The sequence below is a fragment of the Larus michahellis genome, chromosome 6 (assembly GCF_964199755.1).
Source record: "Larus michahellis chromosome 6, bLarMic1.1, whole genome shotgun sequence".
NCBI classification, from domain to species: domain Eukaryota; kingdom Metazoa; phylum Chordata; class Aves; order Charadriiformes; family Laridae; genus Larus; species Larus michahellis.
This window is the reverse complement of record NC_133901.1, coordinates 16,872,649-16,891,575: the sequence shown is the minus strand read 5'-3', so window position 1 is coordinate 16,891,575 and position 18,927 is coordinate 16,872,649. Positions and strand designations below refer to the sequence as shown.

Below are 18,927 nucleotides of genomic sequence, written 5' to 3'. Positions count from 1 at the left end.
TCAAATTATATTTTACAAACAAAAGTAGGAGATTTGAAATACAGATTTTAGCAGTGTATAAAGAATCTACGAAGACCCTGAAATGACTGTGGAAATCGAACGCTTACGTTGGTGGCAGTCAAGATTTAGCATGTACTGAAGAGATGGGTTATATCAGTTGCATTATGACAAAGAATTAGAAGTCACCATATGGCTCAATTTTTCCAAATAGCAATTTCTTAAGCATTTAGCAATTTAGTCTTCCAATTGATTTTTAACTGGCATGTTCTAACTGCAACTGGCAAGTTGAACTTCTTGTTTTAGATTTATTTGATTCAGGACAAGAATGGGAGATAAAAAAAAAAGGGGGTTGGTAACTCTGAAACATTCCAAACATTTTTTTTAAGTTATTAGGGAGGGATGAATCTTATACGATGCTTAGAACGTGACCAGACTGAAGGCGCAATTATGAATAAGCTTAAAAGTTCAACAAAAACCTTCTCTTCCATGCTTCACTGGCAAACAATTTGAAAACAATCCACATTAGTAATAGTATTCATCTAAATATTCTAGTTCTTTTGCTCAGGGTACTAAGACTCAGGCCTTCAGCTCAGCTAGTTAGAAACTTCCTGACGAAAGTTTCATCAGCAAATGCAGAGCCCGACATATTTACTTCAAAATATTTCAGAATTTAATGAGATGATAAGCCTAATATATGTTTGCATGGGTTTCCAGTATATGCCTGAGTTTCCGGCAAACTGAAGAGCTGGTGTTTCCTGGATCTGTGCTTCTGTTGTGCACCCTCTTAACAGGACCTGTGTGGGGTCACGGCCCAATTTTCCAAGGTCAACATAGTATAGGACATGGTCCCAAACAGCTACTAAACAAAATCTTGATGTTCTGTGCCCACAGAGGCAATTCATTCAGGAAACACCATGACAGTTTCTCAATGAATTTCAAAATGGTTTTAAACCTAATCTGAAAAATCTAAGTTTTATATAAACCCAGACAGCCAACGCCGAACACATGCCAAAAGGCAGCTGTCCCCTCGTCACTGCTCGCCAAGGATAGGATCTGCTGAGTTCCCAAATCCTTAAGAGGAGTATTTTTCATTCCAGATGAAAACTGCTCCCTCCCCCAGTATAAAGATTGTCTTACGTTCCACCTCTACCCCAGTACATCCAAGTTGTTGAAAATACTTTTTCAGCAATGAAAGGTGAACAGTTTTACCCCCAGAGAAAGGACTCCTACATAAAAAGGAATGACTTTGCTGCAGAATGTGATGTACACAAATCACATTTACTGGTTCTTTCTGAAACCTGCAGTTCTATTCACAGCTATATGATCTCTCTTTATCCCTCCTGTTCTGCCTTCACCACTTCCACGGTACTTCAAAGATACATCAAAGCATGCACTACACCACAGCCGTGAACTACACTATCACAGGCTTTCTAGGTAATTTCCAGTTAGACTTGCTGTTGTGTTCAACAAGAGCGAAAAGACGGGCAGGAGGAAGTCTAGGAGGTTGTTGAAAGATTATGTGAAATTGTAACTATGATGAATGCTATTTCTGTATTGTCCAATCTTAAAACAAAAAGAGATTGGCTGAAGCCAACCAATCAATTATTTTTTTCTTCTTCTTGTTTTTACTAACTGTGATGACAGGAGTCATACTCCCTCCTATGTTACCAGGATCAGCCTGGGAAAACTTACATCACCCAGAGGAAATCTCCCTAATATTAGTTAAACTGTAACTACCTCATATACTTTGGGTTAGAGATGGAAAACACAATTTGAATTGTGAAAATAATTAACCAGTGATACAGTGCCTTCTCCATCAGTTCAGATTTTGTGGCGTGTGGGCAGCACTGACCCAAATAGAGTTTAGAGCTGTCAGGCAAGAATCCCGGAGATGCAGTTTCTGGCTGGTTTATGTAAGAGGTCACAGCCCAGCCAGCCTTTTCTGGCCTTGAACGCCCGTGTGACTGCTTCAACAAAGTGACTCTGCCGTTCTCTGCTGCAGTCCCATAGCATGAGATCAGAAAGCGTCCTTCATAATTATAAATAAGATAAAAGAAAAGAAGTAAGTGTAAGAGTCCTGGTGCGCGGGGGCTGACGCTGTGCCGGGCTGTACCCCGCGGCGGGGGTGGGTGTGCAGTTACACCGCTGAGGCTCGGCGCGCCCACATCAGCCGTAAGGGGGTGGCTGTCCCGCCCGGCGCGGAGGGACCCCAACAGGGGCCGGCACCTTCCCACCACGGGCCGCGGGCTCGCACGGAGCACACGGCGCGTCCCGCCAGGCCCCGGCGGTGGCGGCAGCGGGGGGGCGCGGGCCCAGCCGGGGCGGCGCGGCGGGCTGACGTCAGGACGGGGCTGTCGCTGCCCGCGGGCGGAGCGGGGCCGGCGGCGGCAGGGTCGGCGCGGCAGGTAGGGGCGGCGGCCCGCCAGCGGCTGGGCACGGCGGCGGGGGGCGGCGGGGGCGCGGCTCGGCGCCGATGCCCCGACCGGCACGGCTCGGCACAGCCCGGCACCCGCGCGAAGGTCAGCGGGGCCGCCGAGCAGGCCGGGGCCGGCGGGCCCGGCAGGGGCTGTGCCGGTGAAGAGGGAGCTCTCGGGGCGAGGCAGCCGCGCTCTGCCCGCTGCCCGGGGAGGGGGCGCGGGGAGCGGAGCGGTCGCGGTGCCCGGGCAGGCGGATCCGCGGAGGGGCAGGAGCGGGGGGGAGAGCCCGGGCCCCGGGCCAGCCCGCCCCCGGAGGCCTGTTGGGGGGAGCGGGCCCCGGGGGGAAGAGATGGGATGGTGCCTCCTCCGGGCCGTCTGTTTCCCAACACCGGGTCGCTCACTGGTGAACCGGTTTTGAACCGAGAGCCACATGGGTGGGGCGTTGGCTAAAACAAACACCACTTCATGGAAAAAGGCCTGCGAGGAGCTAGTGGCAGAGGAAGGAAGTTCCAAAAATAGAAAACCTGTTTTAAGGGGGAGGGGGGCAAAGAGGGTTACATTTAACGCTCCTCTGAGCTTTGCGTCGTTCTCTGCCTGAAGTCTCGGGAAGAGAGCGACAGCGAGGTGTCAGTGGGACAGCTCTGGGGTTCGGCCGGGATGGCTGAGCCCCGTCCATCCACGTGTGCTGTGACATCTGGTCCAGTGCTACTTTGACTGCATTAATCAAAATTGCTCTAGTAATTACAAGCTGCAGGTAGATACACTTGATTTGTTTTGAAGTTTGCTTTTTTTACCAGCCAACCTGGTTTGAGAAGTAAAGAACTGGAACAGACTGTTAGATATTCCACATTATATTCTGTGCAAAAAAGGAAAACTGCTGTTCTAGGGAGCAGGAAGGAATAGCCTCACCCCTTTGCTGCATTTACTCTTAACTTGTGTTTAGTTTAGAGTGCTACTACTTTTAGATTTCAGTCACCAAGGAGCTTCTGTTGAGGTTGGTGATAAATTGATTTATCTTTGTTTAAATCCCATTTTCCATGTTAGAATCATAGAATTGCCTCAGTTGGAAGGGACCTTTCAGATCATCTAGTCCAACCATCAACCTAACACTGACACAAAAACCATCACTAAACCACATTGCTAAGCAGAATGTTGGTTTGCACTGAGCTAGTTTAACAAGCAAATAAATACTCAGTTGCAACTTATCTTGCCAGCTCTGATCTATCTCTGCAAATACTCTTTTAAACATAATGTGGGTTGATTGTGAATACTGTAGAGGACTTTAAGTGAGTGCCTGTGCTTAAAAAGGGACGGAGGAGAATATCTAATTGTTTTTGCACCTCCTCCTTCAGTGCTGACAGATTGTTCTGTGTGATTGCTTGCTCTCTATCCAGAGCTTAAGTTTTGGGCACTAATATTCTGTGCTGGGAAGATGTAGTTGTTGCGTCTGAGGTTCCATGTGAGGTGCTGTACAGCTGCTGAAGCCTCTTCTGCTGTTGTAGCTCTCGATAGCTGTGAGACATTCTGTAATGTGAGACTTTGATTATGAGGCATTCTGCAATGACAGGCAAAGCTTAATTTGCCAAGAAAAATGTTTTCTTCTTCATTTCTTCCCCTTTATGTGTCTAAGTTAAATCTAATTATGCTGTTGTGTAACAGAGTAGGTTTAAAGGCAGCAACAAACATTCAATGGCCTAATCTAGCACTTGGAACAGAACTCGAGTTCATGCAAGATCTTTAGTGGCTCTTAGACTATTAAAAGGCCTCTGGAGATATACAGTGATTTCACCTTAGTGGGCAAATGGGAAGACATGGAAGCACCATTGGAGAGACCCATTTCTGTGAAAATGAAGTGTAAGAAGACTCTTTCCTTGTAAAGGAGAATCTAGGGGGAGAGGGGCATATCCTGGGGTGGAGAGAGAACGAGGCTCAGGTCCTTTGTACCGCTTTGTTACTTTGGAAGAATAAATTGGCCTCTAGTTTTGAAGCTCTCCCTCTGTAGACAGGTGACAACAGCATGCTTAGACCTCAGAGCAGGACCTGATGACCAGGATTAAAGCCAGATAGGAGTTTGACACTCCCTTTGAATGGGCTGTCAAATAAATGTTTGTTTTCCCAGTGAGCTGGGTACAAAAGCCAAGAGTAAGAGGTTTATCTTGGAGTTTAAACTTTAGCTGCAGGTGGTTCTCACCATCACACCCGAGCCTGTGCTGGATGTGGCATTCCTTCAATGTGAAATCCTGCTGGCTATAGTCTTTACTTGTGAGCTGCAGTATTTGCCCAGTACTGTGAAGAGGACAGAGCTACAAGTAATATCCAATAGATAGCATATATACATCCATCAGAAGATAAGTGGATGCTTACTAACTATATTTTACTAGAATATAACAAAACTCTATTCTCTTCCTTTCTCCCAGCTTTAAACACCTGTCTTGTCTGGGAGGAGTTCCTCTGTCTATCAGATCTACTAAGCTACCTTTCCTCACCTCTTCTTACACTGCTACACGTAGAATGTTATCTGGTGGGTTTAAGTATCTGTCTCCCATATTGGCTTACAAGCCCCACAAATAATTTCTAAAAGAGGCAGCCTTCTAAAGGGAGGCTTTAAAATGCTTCTGTTCTTGCTTTTCTAGTTCGATTGCATCCAGATAGTTGTGTTTTTATTAATCCATTTTAAAACAATCATCACAGCACCATTATGCTATAAAATAAAAACTAATCCTCCAATATATCCTGTGCGTGATCTCTTTTCTTTAGCATGCTCGTAAAACAGAATGCAGTGGCCGAGTGCTTAATGTCATGTGTGATAACTTGAATTTAATGCAGGGTCCTTCCCATCCCATTTCAAGCTTCATTTAAGTCAAGGAGAAACAAGAATCTCACTTTATGGGCTGAACTTTTACTTATTTCAATTCATCTTGGAGCTAGTGATGATTTGGAAGAAATACAAGTCATAAAAACAGCCTTCTCCTTCCTGTTTAAGATTAAACTGTTTCAGCTTTTGTTTTGGCTGGACTTTGAGCCAGTGATTGAAAAAAACCAGAAGAGGAAGTACAGAAAAAGGCAGCTACAAAAGAAGTGAGGGTGCTTAGTAACTTGAGACTGCAGAATACAGGAAGCACATGTATGTCAAAAGAACAAGTTTGAAAGGAACTGGTGGTGAGTCAGGAAGCAGTCACTCCAGCCTGTCTTTTCCCCGTGTCACAGGAGTGGTAGCTGTAAGCTTGTGCACTTTCCAGTTAAACTTAAAAGTGGTCTCTAAGCGTCACACTGCTACAATTGCACATTTGTTCCATTTTTTTAAGTCCTAGAGTACTAGTTGTGCCTTGCTGAATATCTTCAGCTGAGATCTACCTTGTCTTTCTGCAATACAAGCTGTGTACATGCAGCTATAATATATGACCTTGACCTTGAGATGCCTCTTTCTAATGTATTATTGCGAAATACTGAAGACTGCTTTTCTCCCCCTCACCCTCCTCTTCTGTCCACTAGATTAAACAATAATGGCATTTGTGAAGAGTGGATGGCTGCTCCGGCAAAGTAAGTCATGGGCCTTTTACCTCTTTTTATCCCCAATGTGTCTAACTTCAAAAAACATCACAGTGATTTAGTAATTCCTAGGTCTTTCTTAAAACACATTTCTAGCTTTGTGGGTTGGGTTGGTTTGGCTTTTTTTTTACCTTTTACCTTCATAAAATGACCTGTCATGACAGCACTTCCATGTGAGCTTTTGGGTAAACCAGTGGGAAACAGGATATACCATATCAAGGTGTCTGACTTGCATTCAGCTTCAGATGCTGCCCTGTAATTAGTGCTGTATAAGTAGAGACTTGGAAACTTTACCTGACACCTTAACTTAAAGTCTTCAATTAGTCATGCCCTCTGCTTTTTCTTGCAGCAAATTAGAACTAAAGCACTAGGTTATGCACTTAAAATAAACTCATTTGTGACTTTGAATGCTAGATAAAATATGGAACCCAATCCTGTAATGTTATGAGGTGGGCATGTTGTAGTATAGGATTTTGTTTGTCACCTCAGAATGTCTGGGGCAACTGTGAAGGATTTCTTGGTTTATTTTTTTATTGACTTTAGGACACAAACACTTCCCAATATGTGCCCTTAAAAGTGACTGTCTGATTTTTAAGGTACTATTTTACGGCGTTGGAAGAAGAACTGGTTTGACCTGTGGTCTGATGGCCGCTTAATATTCTATGATGATCAAAATCGCCATGATATAGAAGATAAAATCCACATGCGAATCCATTGCATCAACCTCAGAGTGGGGAATGAATGTCGAGGTAATAATGAAATCTTCAGGATTTGGTTATTCAGAGATTCTTTACAACTTCAGTGCCTGCCCAGCATACCCTTTACAACACTACTGCAGAAGTAAACATATCCAAGAAGCGTGCACTTCATTGTTGTTAAAAAAACCCACCATCCCTCATCCCCCCAAAAAACTCCAGCTCAACCAATTACTAAATTCCCTTATAGATACTCAGAGCATAGTATCACCACGTGATATTGCTACTTCCTTTTAAAACTTAGCGAGGACAGTGTACCATGTACGCAGGTGGCAGGCATGCACGTGAGAGTGGGATGTTCATTCACAGTACATTTGTGTGTCTGATGCTAGAGTGTTACTGGTGTAATTATAGCACTGGCTGGAGTGATAGGCAGGACTAGAAATAGGAAACCTCAGCAGATTTTTTTCAAGTATTACTAAGTTCACTTCTAGCATTTGTTAGTACTCAACTTGATGCTGACACAAGTGTTGGAGAGTACTTATTATTAAATATGGATTGGTTGTGCTGTAAGACACTTGCATTCCTTAGGACTGATGTTCAGAGATACTTGAAGACACTAAAGAGCGAGAACAGGTTATTTCCTTCTGTAATTTGTTCTGATGCCACGGAAAGCAGCTACAAATGGCCTTAGTTCATTTGTCCAGAGTTTTTGCATACTACCTTCTTGTAAATGCAATGATGAAATTCTGGTTATAGATATTTCATAACTCGTCTCTTTTTTTCTGACTCAGATTTCCAGCCTCCAGAGGGGAAGCAGAGAGACTGTTTACTGCAGATTGTTTGCCGTGATGGGAAGACAGTCAACCTCTGTGCAGAGAGTGCCGATGACTGCCTGTAAGTCTGCCAGAGAATATTGATTTTGCTGCCTCTTTCTCTTTTATCTTTTTCTTTCTCTCCTTAATTATTTTCCCTCCTTCGGACTTTCAGAGACACATTTTAAGAAAGTTTTCAAACAAGTAAAAGCAAGCTTTCAGTGACAAAAAATGTAGCTTTCCTCTAAGAAGTTGTCTGGCTCATGCAAACTAACTGCAAGTTAAATCACTGAAAACACCAAAGGGTGAGGAGGAGTAAAAGAATCTTATTAATATGGTTAATGTGAGACTTGCTGAACGGATTTTTTTTCTTCACTTTTCCCATTCTTCGAGTAGTACATGACCCCACATAGTCCAAGGACATCCTGATCAGTAGTGAAAGGAATATACTCCATTATTGTGAACTCTCAACTGAGCTTGGCTATGTATAGTTAAATAACTTCCAGCACCAGTGTTTGCCCAGTATGCGTGGTACATCAAACATGCTCCCAGCCATATGGCATGGGAGTATCTGTGTGAAATATATGTACCTTCTGTTCAAACTGCAATAGTGTCAAGATCCACATTCTCTAGTCAGCACAGATGCAACTGTTCAGGCAGGAGATACAACTTCTCTGGTGCACCTCATCCTATTTCCTTATCCCAAGCATGGCTGCATATTACCTGGCTGTTGGGCTTGCAGTGAGGACCTTCAAAACTACTTCTGTTTCTTCTCGTGTTCCTCCTCCTTCCTTCTCAGCTCTGCAAAGAAAGTAATTATTTCTCAGTCTTGGTGAACATCTTTGTGCATTCATTTTAGTGTATCATTAGGCCTTGACACATGCAGTATCTTAAACTCTGCTCCTGTAATACATCTCGTTGCTAACCTTGTTCTTTTCATAGTCCAAAAAAGAAAGAGGCGTTAATTTTTATCACTGTTTCACTAAATGATGGTATTTTTTTCACAGGGCATGGAAAATTGCTCTCCAGGATGCCAGAACAAACACAGTAAGTGTCTTCTACCTAGACTTTGTACTGATGGAAAGCAGCACATCAGTGTTGTCCAGCAATTTACTTCTGAAATCGTGTTCCATATTTCTCTGCTACAGAAAAACAGAGTCATGAGCACCATGCTAAGGCTTGTGGGTGGGGAGAAGAATGATCCTCTGGATCACGAGCACATGTCATCCTTGCAGCCAAGTCAAATGTATGCTGGGTGGAAGTGAATGACTTCAGGGAACAATTTCTCTGGGTGGAAGTGAATGTTTGGGAAGCTGGTCTGTAAGAGAAGCGGGCACTGAGGCTGTGGACCTCTGCAACCAGTAAAAATGCAGTTTTCACTGCTAGCGTTTGTTGCCTACCAGCCGCAGCGCTAAAGGAAGCTTACTGCGAAGAAGCTGTTTGTTAATGTAGATCCATTACATTGTGGGATGCTTCTTGGTGGAGACTAGGGGAGGAGCAAGAGGTGTTGGCAGGCGAGTGCAGGCATGCCAAGGAGGAGTATATCACCTCTGCATTGGCATGCTAGCTGTGGAGAGTGAAGAGGTCAGGAATCATGAAAGCCTCCCTGTGAGTCTTGGAGTTCTCTAGAGAACTGTATCTTTGGGGAGCCACATCCAGCCACTTGTGGGTATTGTTAATTTGTTTTTCCTCCAGACTGCCTTCCAGAGTACTCCTCAGCACTAGCTTTCTTAGATGGCTAAACTGAACCAACCTGAGATGTTTCTGTTTCATGGGGAAATGCTGGGTTTTCTATAATCTTATCTCCGTTTTTGATGAATCACATTAACATTGCCACTGTACTGTGGCATCTGTCATATGATATAACTTAGATCTGTAGATACTCAAAGCAAACACTTGTCATAGCAAAACTACCCTGGACATGATTGCCTCTGACTGTAGCTATGCTATGCTGCTTCATGGTGTTAAATGAGAAGTGAAAGAATTGTTCTTATGCAGAGGACACAACACTCATGGTTCTGTCTGCTCTAGCTTTAGGGGCTTTATCTCGCTTACGTGTGAGATGGTGACCCCTGGTTTCAGGAGCTGCTGCTTTTCATGTCTCTCACACTCAGCTGACAGCCCTGGTAGACGGTATTAAAAACTTGCCAGTGCATCACCTTGGTCAGCCAAGGCAGACCCCTGCTACTGAAAGCAGGGCAGGTAGCTCTCTGCACAAGTAGTATCATAAATTAGCACTTCCCAAAGCTATTAAAGGTCTCCAACAAGGACTCGAACTAACCGGGTAACTGAGTTTGAGTCCATCTGTAGGAGTCTGACACAGCTTTCAAAAATACTGAGCAATCAACAGTGCCTCATAACTTTACTGGAATAGCAGGGTGATCACCCTAGCTTTGAGAACTATGTCATTTACAGACATTTGCAGGCTTTTGTCAGATGCCTATACAGAGTTCCCTGTAGCAGAACAGATTATATTTATTGCTAAGATGTGAGCATTTGCTGGACTTATTCGCAGGTGATGGTTATACCTGCCTCTTCATACAGTGCTTTCACCAGTGTGTTTCAAGCAATCTTTAGAACCTCCAACACAAATCTGACCTGGGCTATGGCCATAGTATGCCCTACAGTCCAGGTGCAAGAGACAATAGGAACATTCTCTATTGAGCTATTAAAGTGTTCACTTGTAAATTAAAAAAAGGGAGCTGCTTTCTTTTCTTGGGATAGGACGCTAAGAGCATCACTGTAGATTTCTGATACTAGGGGCAAGAATATGAGGCTCTTGTAACAAATGTTAATTATCTTTGAGAGCTCCTTGTAGGTGGATTCAAGTAAGTCATCACCTTTGCCTCATGGCTGCCTTCAAAAAGGACCAGAATTATGGGTGGCATTTCAAAGTAATTCCCTAAAAACAACCAAGCCCCTCAAATCCCTACATTTAAACTTCTCTTACTGCATTTTTTTTTAAGTCTCCTCACAGACAGAAAGTGAGAGGTGGCTAAGAACTGTGACAATGTTCTCCTAAAAAGTTCATGTACCACTTTTAGCTACTGCGTTTGTTTCCTTTATCTGCTCTTGCAGAACATGATGATACCACTGTAGGGTGCCAGGAAGCAGCTAGCTTAGTTGTGAAGACTTTTATCTGAAAACAGAGGACGAAAAAGAGAGTAATTTCTAAAACTGAGGCTATCAAATGAGGGAAGGAATCAGTATGCTTGTATGCACATGTGCGCACACACATGCAGGTACAAAATTTTATGGCTCCTTCCTGTGGTTCATCAGGCATTTGTGTTCTCCCAGGTCTGCTCTCCAAGTACCTTCTTTTTGCAGCGCTTTATAAGGTACTCACTGCTTTCTTAACTGCATCATGTCTAAAGGTTACCCCTTCTTTGGTGTCATTAAGTCTTAATCCTTGCACTACTCTAACTGGCTATCTGTAGGAAAAGGTGATAACTGCTACCTTTCCGTGGTGTTTAGGGCTATGTGGGATCTGACGTGATGTATGATGAGACAGCCATTTCCTCAGCCCCTCCTCCCTATACAGCTTATGCTACACCATCACCTGAGGTAAGAGCGGCAGCTGGGAAGCATTAAAATAAGTGTGGTACCAGAAGCAGGCATTCTTCAAGCACCCAAACTGTAGTCCCAAAGTGCTGTGTTTCACAGTTAATCCAGCTTTAAGGTTTGTACAAAAGGAGAGCGAGAGTAAGGCTCTAACAATCCACTGTCACTCCTATTTGAGATGGATTTCCTTTGAAAGGGATGAGGCAGATTTGGCCAGGAAGTATATAAAGTGATGGCTGCTCAGTGAACTTGAAAAATAAAGCTTCTTAAAGACAGGGCAGAAGTTATTTGGCTAATCTTGAAAAATATTTGCCATGGAGCTTTTAACGTAAGGAGGTGTGACTACACTTTCACACTGTGTAAGCACTGGAAGAATATAAAATCAGGAGTTTTTAAAATAGGATTTAATGACTGGAGATGTCATTTTAACACACAAGGATTTTGTTGTATCTAAGATGTCATAGCAACACAATAACTCTAGCTTTTGGATGCACAGTTCGTTTGCAGTGGAGCAAGAGCAGCATTGGGACTGAACTAGTATATATTGGGGGTTTCTGGATGTTCTGACTGATGTGCGGTGATACACAAAGGGATAGTTTGGGGTAGTATTACTTTTGCACTATAGGTGCTCTGCTCCAGTCCCTTGCTGTTAAAAATAACAGTTAAGAACTAGATGTGGTACTGGGAGCTATACTGGGCCTAGCAGCAGGCCTCCTCTTTTGGAGAACAAAATTGCTTCCAAAACATACGGCTACGAAGTATTTGTCCTGAATCTGACATTTATTTGCAGTGTGCTAGAGGAAAGTTGGCTGGAGTTTCTTGGGATCGACTGCTGCCTGCCTGGCGCTTCTGAGCTCTCCAGAGAGCTCTTGTTGGCATGAGGGCAGGGAGAAGAAGCTGGTAAGGCTGCTGTGGCTCTGCCTGGTGATCCAGGCCCTGCCTCTGCCATTCACCGTCCGGCAAGGGTGGAGAGTGAATGCTGCTTAAGAGCACTTATTTTTTCAAACAGCTGTTCTAAATCCTTTCCAGGCAGTACATAGACTATATCAGTACAGACTGGATATTTTAGTGAAACTTTAACTGCATTAGAAATGAGGGACAACTGAACAAAGTGCATAATCGGATACATAGCAAAGAATACTTTTGTAATGGACGTTTTTGATTTCACCAGGTCTATGGCTATGGCTACGATCAGTACAACGGCGCATATCCCCCTACTGGTCCTCAAGTCTTCTATGCCTCCAATGGACAAGCTTATGCTGTTCCCTATCAGTATCCATACCAAGGTAAGCAGTATCAACCATATCCTTCACCTTCCTAGAGAAAATATTTGAGTCAGTCTTTCTGGCTTTAATTCTATTAATAGCCAGCCTTTCCCACCCACCCCTCCTGCACAACAGGGTGATAGAAAGAAATCAGACTCATAACTAGAATCAAGTCCCCTTACCCTTTCATAACAAAGTAAGTGCAGTGAAATTTGTATTAAGTGATTGAACCTTTTCAGTGTGATCTAAACATATTTAAATTACTTCATAAACTCTTCGTGATGCACACATAACTCTCTAACTACAGTAGGCAGCATTTTTTCTAAGGAAAGATAGAAAAGTCAGAACAAGATTGATTCAGTACTCCATATTGGGCATTGATGGAGCTTTTGATTCACCTGTTGCTGTTATACCTGGCTTAATTATTTCAACACTGATGTTCAGCTATGACCTCAGAATTAAATGCAAGTTTCAATGGTAAATCCACTCCCAAAGCATGGTGGTAACTGGTTCCTTCCCCGCGTGCTGGAATTGCTCTAAGGCAGTATATTCAGCCTTGTAAAGTCTTCTATTGCTCTCTTCAGGCTTGGATAGCTTTCAATCCAAATAAAAGAGGAATGAGACTAAAATTTTAGGGTGATCTTTCAAGCTTAGTCACCTTAATTTAGGATTAGTTTTGCATAGAGAGCCCCAGTCCTACAGAATTGGGGCATTAGAGTAGTGCGGGTAATAAAAATCAGAAGATTTAACTTACTAATTGCTTATGATCTGGCTCTGCAAACAAGAAGCTCTATTCAGAATTTTTTTCAGTTTTGAGGGAGATTTTTGTTTTCCGTTTGACATTTGTCAGGTTATTTAATTTGTTTTTCCATTTTTTGTTACAAGGGAGGTGCATCAGCCTAAAGCTTTTAAAGCTTTCCTAATTTAAGTTAGTGAAGTCCTAAGATACAGATCATATATCTATATCTGTATCTATTGGTTCTCAGCCGATGACAAGCATCAGCTTGTTCAACGTCCCAAGAACCATTTTTAAACTACCAGCAGGCCTTGGAAATCAAGCCTCAGAAACCTGTATGATAAAAATGCAGTATTAAACAGTAACTCTCCTACACAGTTTGCAAGTCCAGTGTGTTAACATACTAGTTATAGGTTGGGCATACTAACCAAGCCTCGACGTTTTCTTTCGCTAGGGTTACTGCAACTAAGTCTTGGGGGTCAAGTTCACCCCAGCAACTAACTTAACCCCTGTACGTTTGGTTTTATTGCTCGTGCTCTGAATTGACATAATCCTTCTTAGGAGGTTCCTAGTCATGTATTGAGTCAGTGAGAGCCTTTTCCACTTCTGTTACTTGGATTACTTCAGTATCTGTTACAAAAAACATTGCAATATCTTCAGGAATACTTAATCTTCCTGAAATGCCTGGAAGGGAAAGCAGTACTATTATGTTTGCTTTGCAGGTAGGAGCTAAGTCACAAAACATGACAGGTGGAATTTGTACAAGTCTGTTGCAAAGCAAGGGTCAATTCGTTGTTTCTTGAGTCTTAGGTTAATTCCTTACTACTGGGACAGTCTTCATCTGAAAATAAACGTAGCAGCTGTCACCACACAACAGATCAGTCCAGGATATGAAGGCTGAATTGAAATAGTAGGCAGTAATTGTAGAGTAAATAACTGATACACAGCTTCTGACAAACTACTGGCTTAAGAGCTACCAAAGATATTTTTGGGGGGAACTGCACTGTTTCTCTTAACTTCAAGGTTGAATCAATTTTTAGACCCATTTCTTACATTAAATCCACTAAGTGTCTGATAGAATGATTTAAGTAATTCATAAGTTCTTTGCTAATATAAATGTAGAACAATGTTCAGTTTTACATTTGTGATGAGTTTTTCTCCCAGATATTAAACTCTTAGGAGGCTAGAGGTGTTGCTACGCCTCTGGATTTATTTAATACATGTGGAGGCTGAATCCAAAGCAGAGATGTATTTTACTTGTGTAGCTGACATCATCTTAGTGTTCAATGGAAGGAAGACAGTGAAAGATCGGGCATGCTTTGAAATTGCAATGCATGATATTAGGATACACATTTCTTCTGCCCTCTTCCTAATAATTTCTTATTACCTAGGACCTTACGGGCAACCCCCTGCAAACCATGTCATCATTCGAGAGCGTTACCGTGACAGCGATGGAGATCTTGCACTGGGAATGCTTGCTGGAGCAGCAACTGGAATGGCTCTGGGATCATTATTCTGGGTCTTCTAGATTACCCATTCCTTATCTCTGTAGTTCCAAAAACCTTTATTGTGTGCAATAATATATTGGCAATGTTGTTTACTGTTAAACTTTAAGAAATGCAATAGTTATTTTTTAGTAGTGATATGTTAATAACTGATTCTTAACTGTCCTAAGGAGAGTTTAAAGGCACCATTTAGTTAAGTGGTGGGAGATGGCATGTGCCGCTCTTGAATTGTTCTGATGTTTGGAGTTACAAGGATCTGTACCAATAAGGATCAATATGAGCACCAATGTAACATGGTAGCAGTCACTAGCTTTATGAACAGACTCTTATTGTAAACACTGTAGAAAAAGTTGATTTTTTGGGGGGTCTAAAATCTGGTCCAAATCGGCAGTTTACAGGAGCCCTGCGTTAAAATATATGTACTACTGGCTTTTGAACATTCCCTGGACAAACATATAGCTCAGCAGAAACTCCTTAGCATTAGGTAGTCTGCCATGCTTAAGGATTTTTTTGTTTTCAAACTTGCCTGCAGATGGTAGTTTATTTTCTTAGATGGAGTCCTATACCTGTCTCTCACACCATGCAGGTGAAGTTGTCTGAGAGAACATATAAGCAGACCGCTAAGAAGCAGCAGCACTCCTCCGTTCTTTTATTCTCCCAGAAATGTGAATTACCAGTGACAAGACATGTTTGTTGACCACCTCCCTTGTTATCCTGAATCACTCTTCTCTGGTCAGATGGAAGTAATGGATCTTTAGCTTTACAAGTGATCTTCCATGTCTGTAGAACAGTTGCCTCAGACACTGTACCAACTGTATTCTTGAGTAAGAGGCCATTGTCTAATGTCTCTGCTCATTACTGCTATTGCTCTGCAGAAGGAAAACTAACTGGAACAACCCTTGCCCTATTGGGTCTACCAGAACCCCCCTGCAGGCAGTAATAGTCAAGAGGGGAGAGACAAACAGCACAAGTAGACCTTGCACACAGGCATTTTGGTATCAGCTGCCTTGCCATGGCTAGGATAGAATGTCTGCCTTGTAGCCTCCAAGGTTTCCTGAACGAGGTTCATCATTTGCAACTAGTTTCGCGCACAGCTGAGCCTGGGTTTGTTCTATGCACACTTCCCTCTCAGCAGGTCTCTTCTTCCCTCCATGACTTGTTAAGGAAAATGCTCCAAGGAACTTGGCTGGCTTTGCTTGTCTGGTTCCTTACACAGTGTGCTCTTGCAGGCTGCTGTGCTATGGACTGTAACATGGAATGGAACTGTTATGTGTGTTATACGGCGTATTACCTTATTGTGTTGTAACCCATGCTGAACTGTGCTTGGCAGGGGAAAGAAAGCTCTGAAGAAATGCACATGCTTTCTTATTCAGGTAAAAGAGGCAGGGTGCCTAAGTTGAGTTCTTTATAGTAAGAGGACTTATTTTTATACTTCCCCTTTCAGCTTCTTGTATTCATACTCTTTTAATACCTTAAGTCTTTCTTATGCTTTCATTCAGAAACAGGTTAATTTCCTTAAGGTTCATGGGGTTTCAGGTATGTCAGGAAAGATGAAAATAGATGAGAACTTGCACTCACATAAATTCAGATCAAGCCCCAACCTTTTTCATTTCATCCTAAGGTGACCTTGGCTCTATCCTACATATTTAAGTAATAGAGGTCTTGGAGAAGAGTTTGGGTAGCAGTCAGGGGAACCACTAAGCTTTCATGACTCTTAGGACCAACTCAACAAACTGAAATCATTGTAAGGAAACAGACGAATGTAATCTTGGCTGCATTACTAAGAGTGGGTCTAACCCACAGAATGTAAACTTCTTTCAAGAAACTGGCTCAGAGCCGCACACCAACGTGCATGCATGTCCTTTAACAGATTAATACAAGCTGCATTTGTTCTGCCAGTGGTATGTACTGGAAGGACTTGTTGGAGGTTCAAAAGAGGACTAAAGCAAAAGTTTCCTATTGCTAGTCCAAACCAAAAGAAACTGGAGTACACTACTGAAGTTCTTTTAGAGGCCTGGTAGCCTTGACGTCAGAAAGAGATGGTGACTGTCTGGAACTTAAGTGAATAAATATTTCCACCCTTTCTAAGGCTTGAGATAACCTTGAAGTGATTACAGGTCTACAGTGCTGTTTTGTGCTTTGCAATATGACTAGTTCCGCAGAATGCCTCCATCTCCTCTTCTCCCTATGTGATATTTAACTTTAAGGGGTGGGGGAGAACAAAATCATTGAATATCATTGTGATTTCTTTTGAATTCCATAGTGATTGTGAAAGAATAGCACAAAGCGCAGCAAGCTAGTAATTTATTTTAAGTTCAGAGTTTTGTTGGGGGGGTTGTGTGTTGTTGGGGTTTTTTGGTTTTTTTTCCTCCCCTCAAGAGCTGTTGATCACAGCAGGGGAACACGTCTCTTGCACTTTCACGAAATAACTGAATCTAGGTCCCCAGTTTCTTCAAGTGAAGTATATAAGATAAAGACTGTTGATTGTGAAACATTCCTGGGTTGAATTCAAAGCAAGAAATTATCTTTTTAAAAGTTCAAATTGAAGTAAGTCTCTATTAACCTCACCCCTTCTCAAAGGGGAAGAAAGTTTACAAATTGAAGCTGAAGGTTCCATTTCCATCTTGGTAACAACAGGCTGCTTTTGTACAAAAATCATGAGCTATGTTTCTATCCTGGTAGTATGGGCATTTGGAAGCTAGAAAGCAAATGTACGAAAACTGTGCTAGAGCATAAAATCACGAGAGTAGTTATGCCAGTGCAGGTGCTTGTAGTCTTTCTGATCTCACTGCAGAAATAGAAGTGGAAATGTTTTGGTGCACAAAGCAGCAGCATGGCAAATTCCCTGGTTGTTAAAGCTCAGACTTGCTTCCTGAAGACATGGCCGTACCTCCTGTTGCTCAGGAACAGAGTGGAGGTTTGGTCATATCTATAATGATGTCCAGCTGGATACACAGTCATGACTCAATAGCCTTTCTCTGCCCAGTCCAGTACTCCATATATCTGCAATTTGTGTAGATGCTAGTGTGAGCTGAAGGAGCAGGGCCAGAGTGGATTTTGGGGCTTGGAGGGACTGCCGTGCCAGCTTCTGCAGATAGGTGCTACCGTAGTGATGGGAAGAGGCAGTGTCAAGATCACTTTCAAAACAGATTGAAATGACAGTCCTGAACAGGTGTTTGTTTCTGAATGGTGCTGTTCACCACGCTGTGATTCCATTTATACCTGCATAGCACCCAAGCACATGTTTTCCTACCTGGGGCCCAATACTTGACTTCCCTAAAGCTGAGAGGTCTGCAGCCACTACAGTGCCACTGTTTTTTGCAGTGTACGCTATCAGTTAAGGATGACTAATCTGTTATATAGCAGTTACAGTCCATTCAGAATCAAATGGCAGTGCTTACAGAGGTCATGAGTTTATATGTTCATCTGTGACTGGTGACTTTTGGACAGAGCCAGGCTTCCCGAGAGCAGGGTGGAAATGGCTCAGCCTTCTTAAGTCCAACCACATTAAAGACGTGAACGAGGGCCCCCTCCCGAAGTCATAGTTGCATGCAAAAACACAGCCGTTGGCTTCTTTTGCTTAAACGTGGGGAGCTAAAGGCAGCCTCTTGTACTGAGTGGGTAAAGGCTTATGAACTAGAGAGGAAGGGGTGGAAAGTGTTTATCTACAGAGCAACTGCACTGACTTTTGGCAAGACACATCCTTTCTAGTGCTGAAGCACATTCTGAGATGTATCTAGATGGAGGTACCCCAAATGTCACACAACACTGGCTTCATTTTGTTTGTTCTTCAGTGAAGCTTCAATAGGTGATGGAACCAGCAAAGCAAGCTGAGTAAAGGAGAAAATTCACACCCATGTTCCTCCTCATGATGACTAAGATAGATATATGTAAGTCATGGAGGGTAGCATGCAGCAAATGTTCCTTCCTCCCAGGTCCTTCGTGTTCTCGTGCACTATCTTAACTGCTGTTTTACTGTATGACCTTATTCTCATTGTATAATTTATAGCAAATAAAATTCATATTTACATGTAATGGCTCTGTCTTGACATGCCTACTAGCCTTTTTTCAACATTTCTCATTTAGTCTGTAGACAAATACATAGTTTTCAAACATGTTTGAAAGTTTGATTTGTTTTGAAAACATGTTTGGAACCAAAATATATGGTTTTCAAACATGTAGTTTACAGCAGGTTTCCTTTGCAAGAAAACAGTACCGTGATGAATTCTGTGCAACTCCAGTCTTTCCTAAGCAATTACAAGGCTGACTTGACTTGGTAGAAAACTGAAGTAAAACTGTGGCTGTTGGAGAGCTCAGGCTGACATACCTCAGTCATCTCAGTTACCATTTCATAAAGATGATGTAATGTCTGTGAAATCAGCAA

General features: G+C 42.7%; 1 protein-coding gene and 1 long non-coding RNA gene across 5 annotated transcripts in view; one reads left to right on the top strand and one right to left on the bottom strand.

The window, feature by feature from the left end:
* Nucleotides 1–1,949: 1,949 nt before the first annotated feature.
* Nucleotides 1,950–18,578, top strand: PLEKHB2 (pleckstrin homology domain containing B2). 4 transcript variants are annotated; one of them, XM_074590992.1, is made up of 8 exons: nucleotides 1,950–2,062; nucleotides 5,910–5,957; nucleotides 6,563–6,715; nucleotides 7,456–7,558; nucleotides 8,484–8,523; nucleotides 10,951–11,040; nucleotides 12,209–12,323; nucleotides 14,430–18,578. In XM_074590992.1, the coding sequence occupies exons 2-8, from the start codon at nucleotides 5,921–5,923 to the stop codon at nucleotides 14,564–14,566; spliced, it is 675 nt and encodes a 224-aa protein (XP_074447093.1). In that variant the 5' UTR covers nucleotides 1,950–2,062; nucleotides 5,910–5,920; the 3' UTR covers nucleotides 14,567–18,578. The 4 variants fall into 4 exon arrangements, with proteins under 4 accessions (XP_074447093.1, XP_074447094.1, XP_074447091.1 ...); XM_074590990.1 differs by lacking the exon at nucleotides 1,950–2,062 and adding an exon at nucleotides 2,184–2,405; XM_074590991.1 differs by lacking the exon at nucleotides 1,950–2,062 and adding an exon at nucleotides 4,840–4,938.
* The window catches only part of LOC141744634 (uncharacterized), a 28,980-nt gene continuing 17,630 nt past the window's right edge, over nucleotides 7,578–18,927 (bottom strand). The window contains exon 3 of the long non-coding RNA XR_012587519.1: nucleotides 7,578–8,277. This is a non-coding gene — a long non-coding RNA (uncharacterized LOC141744634). The remainder of the gene's footprint in view (nucleotides 8,278–18,927) is intronic.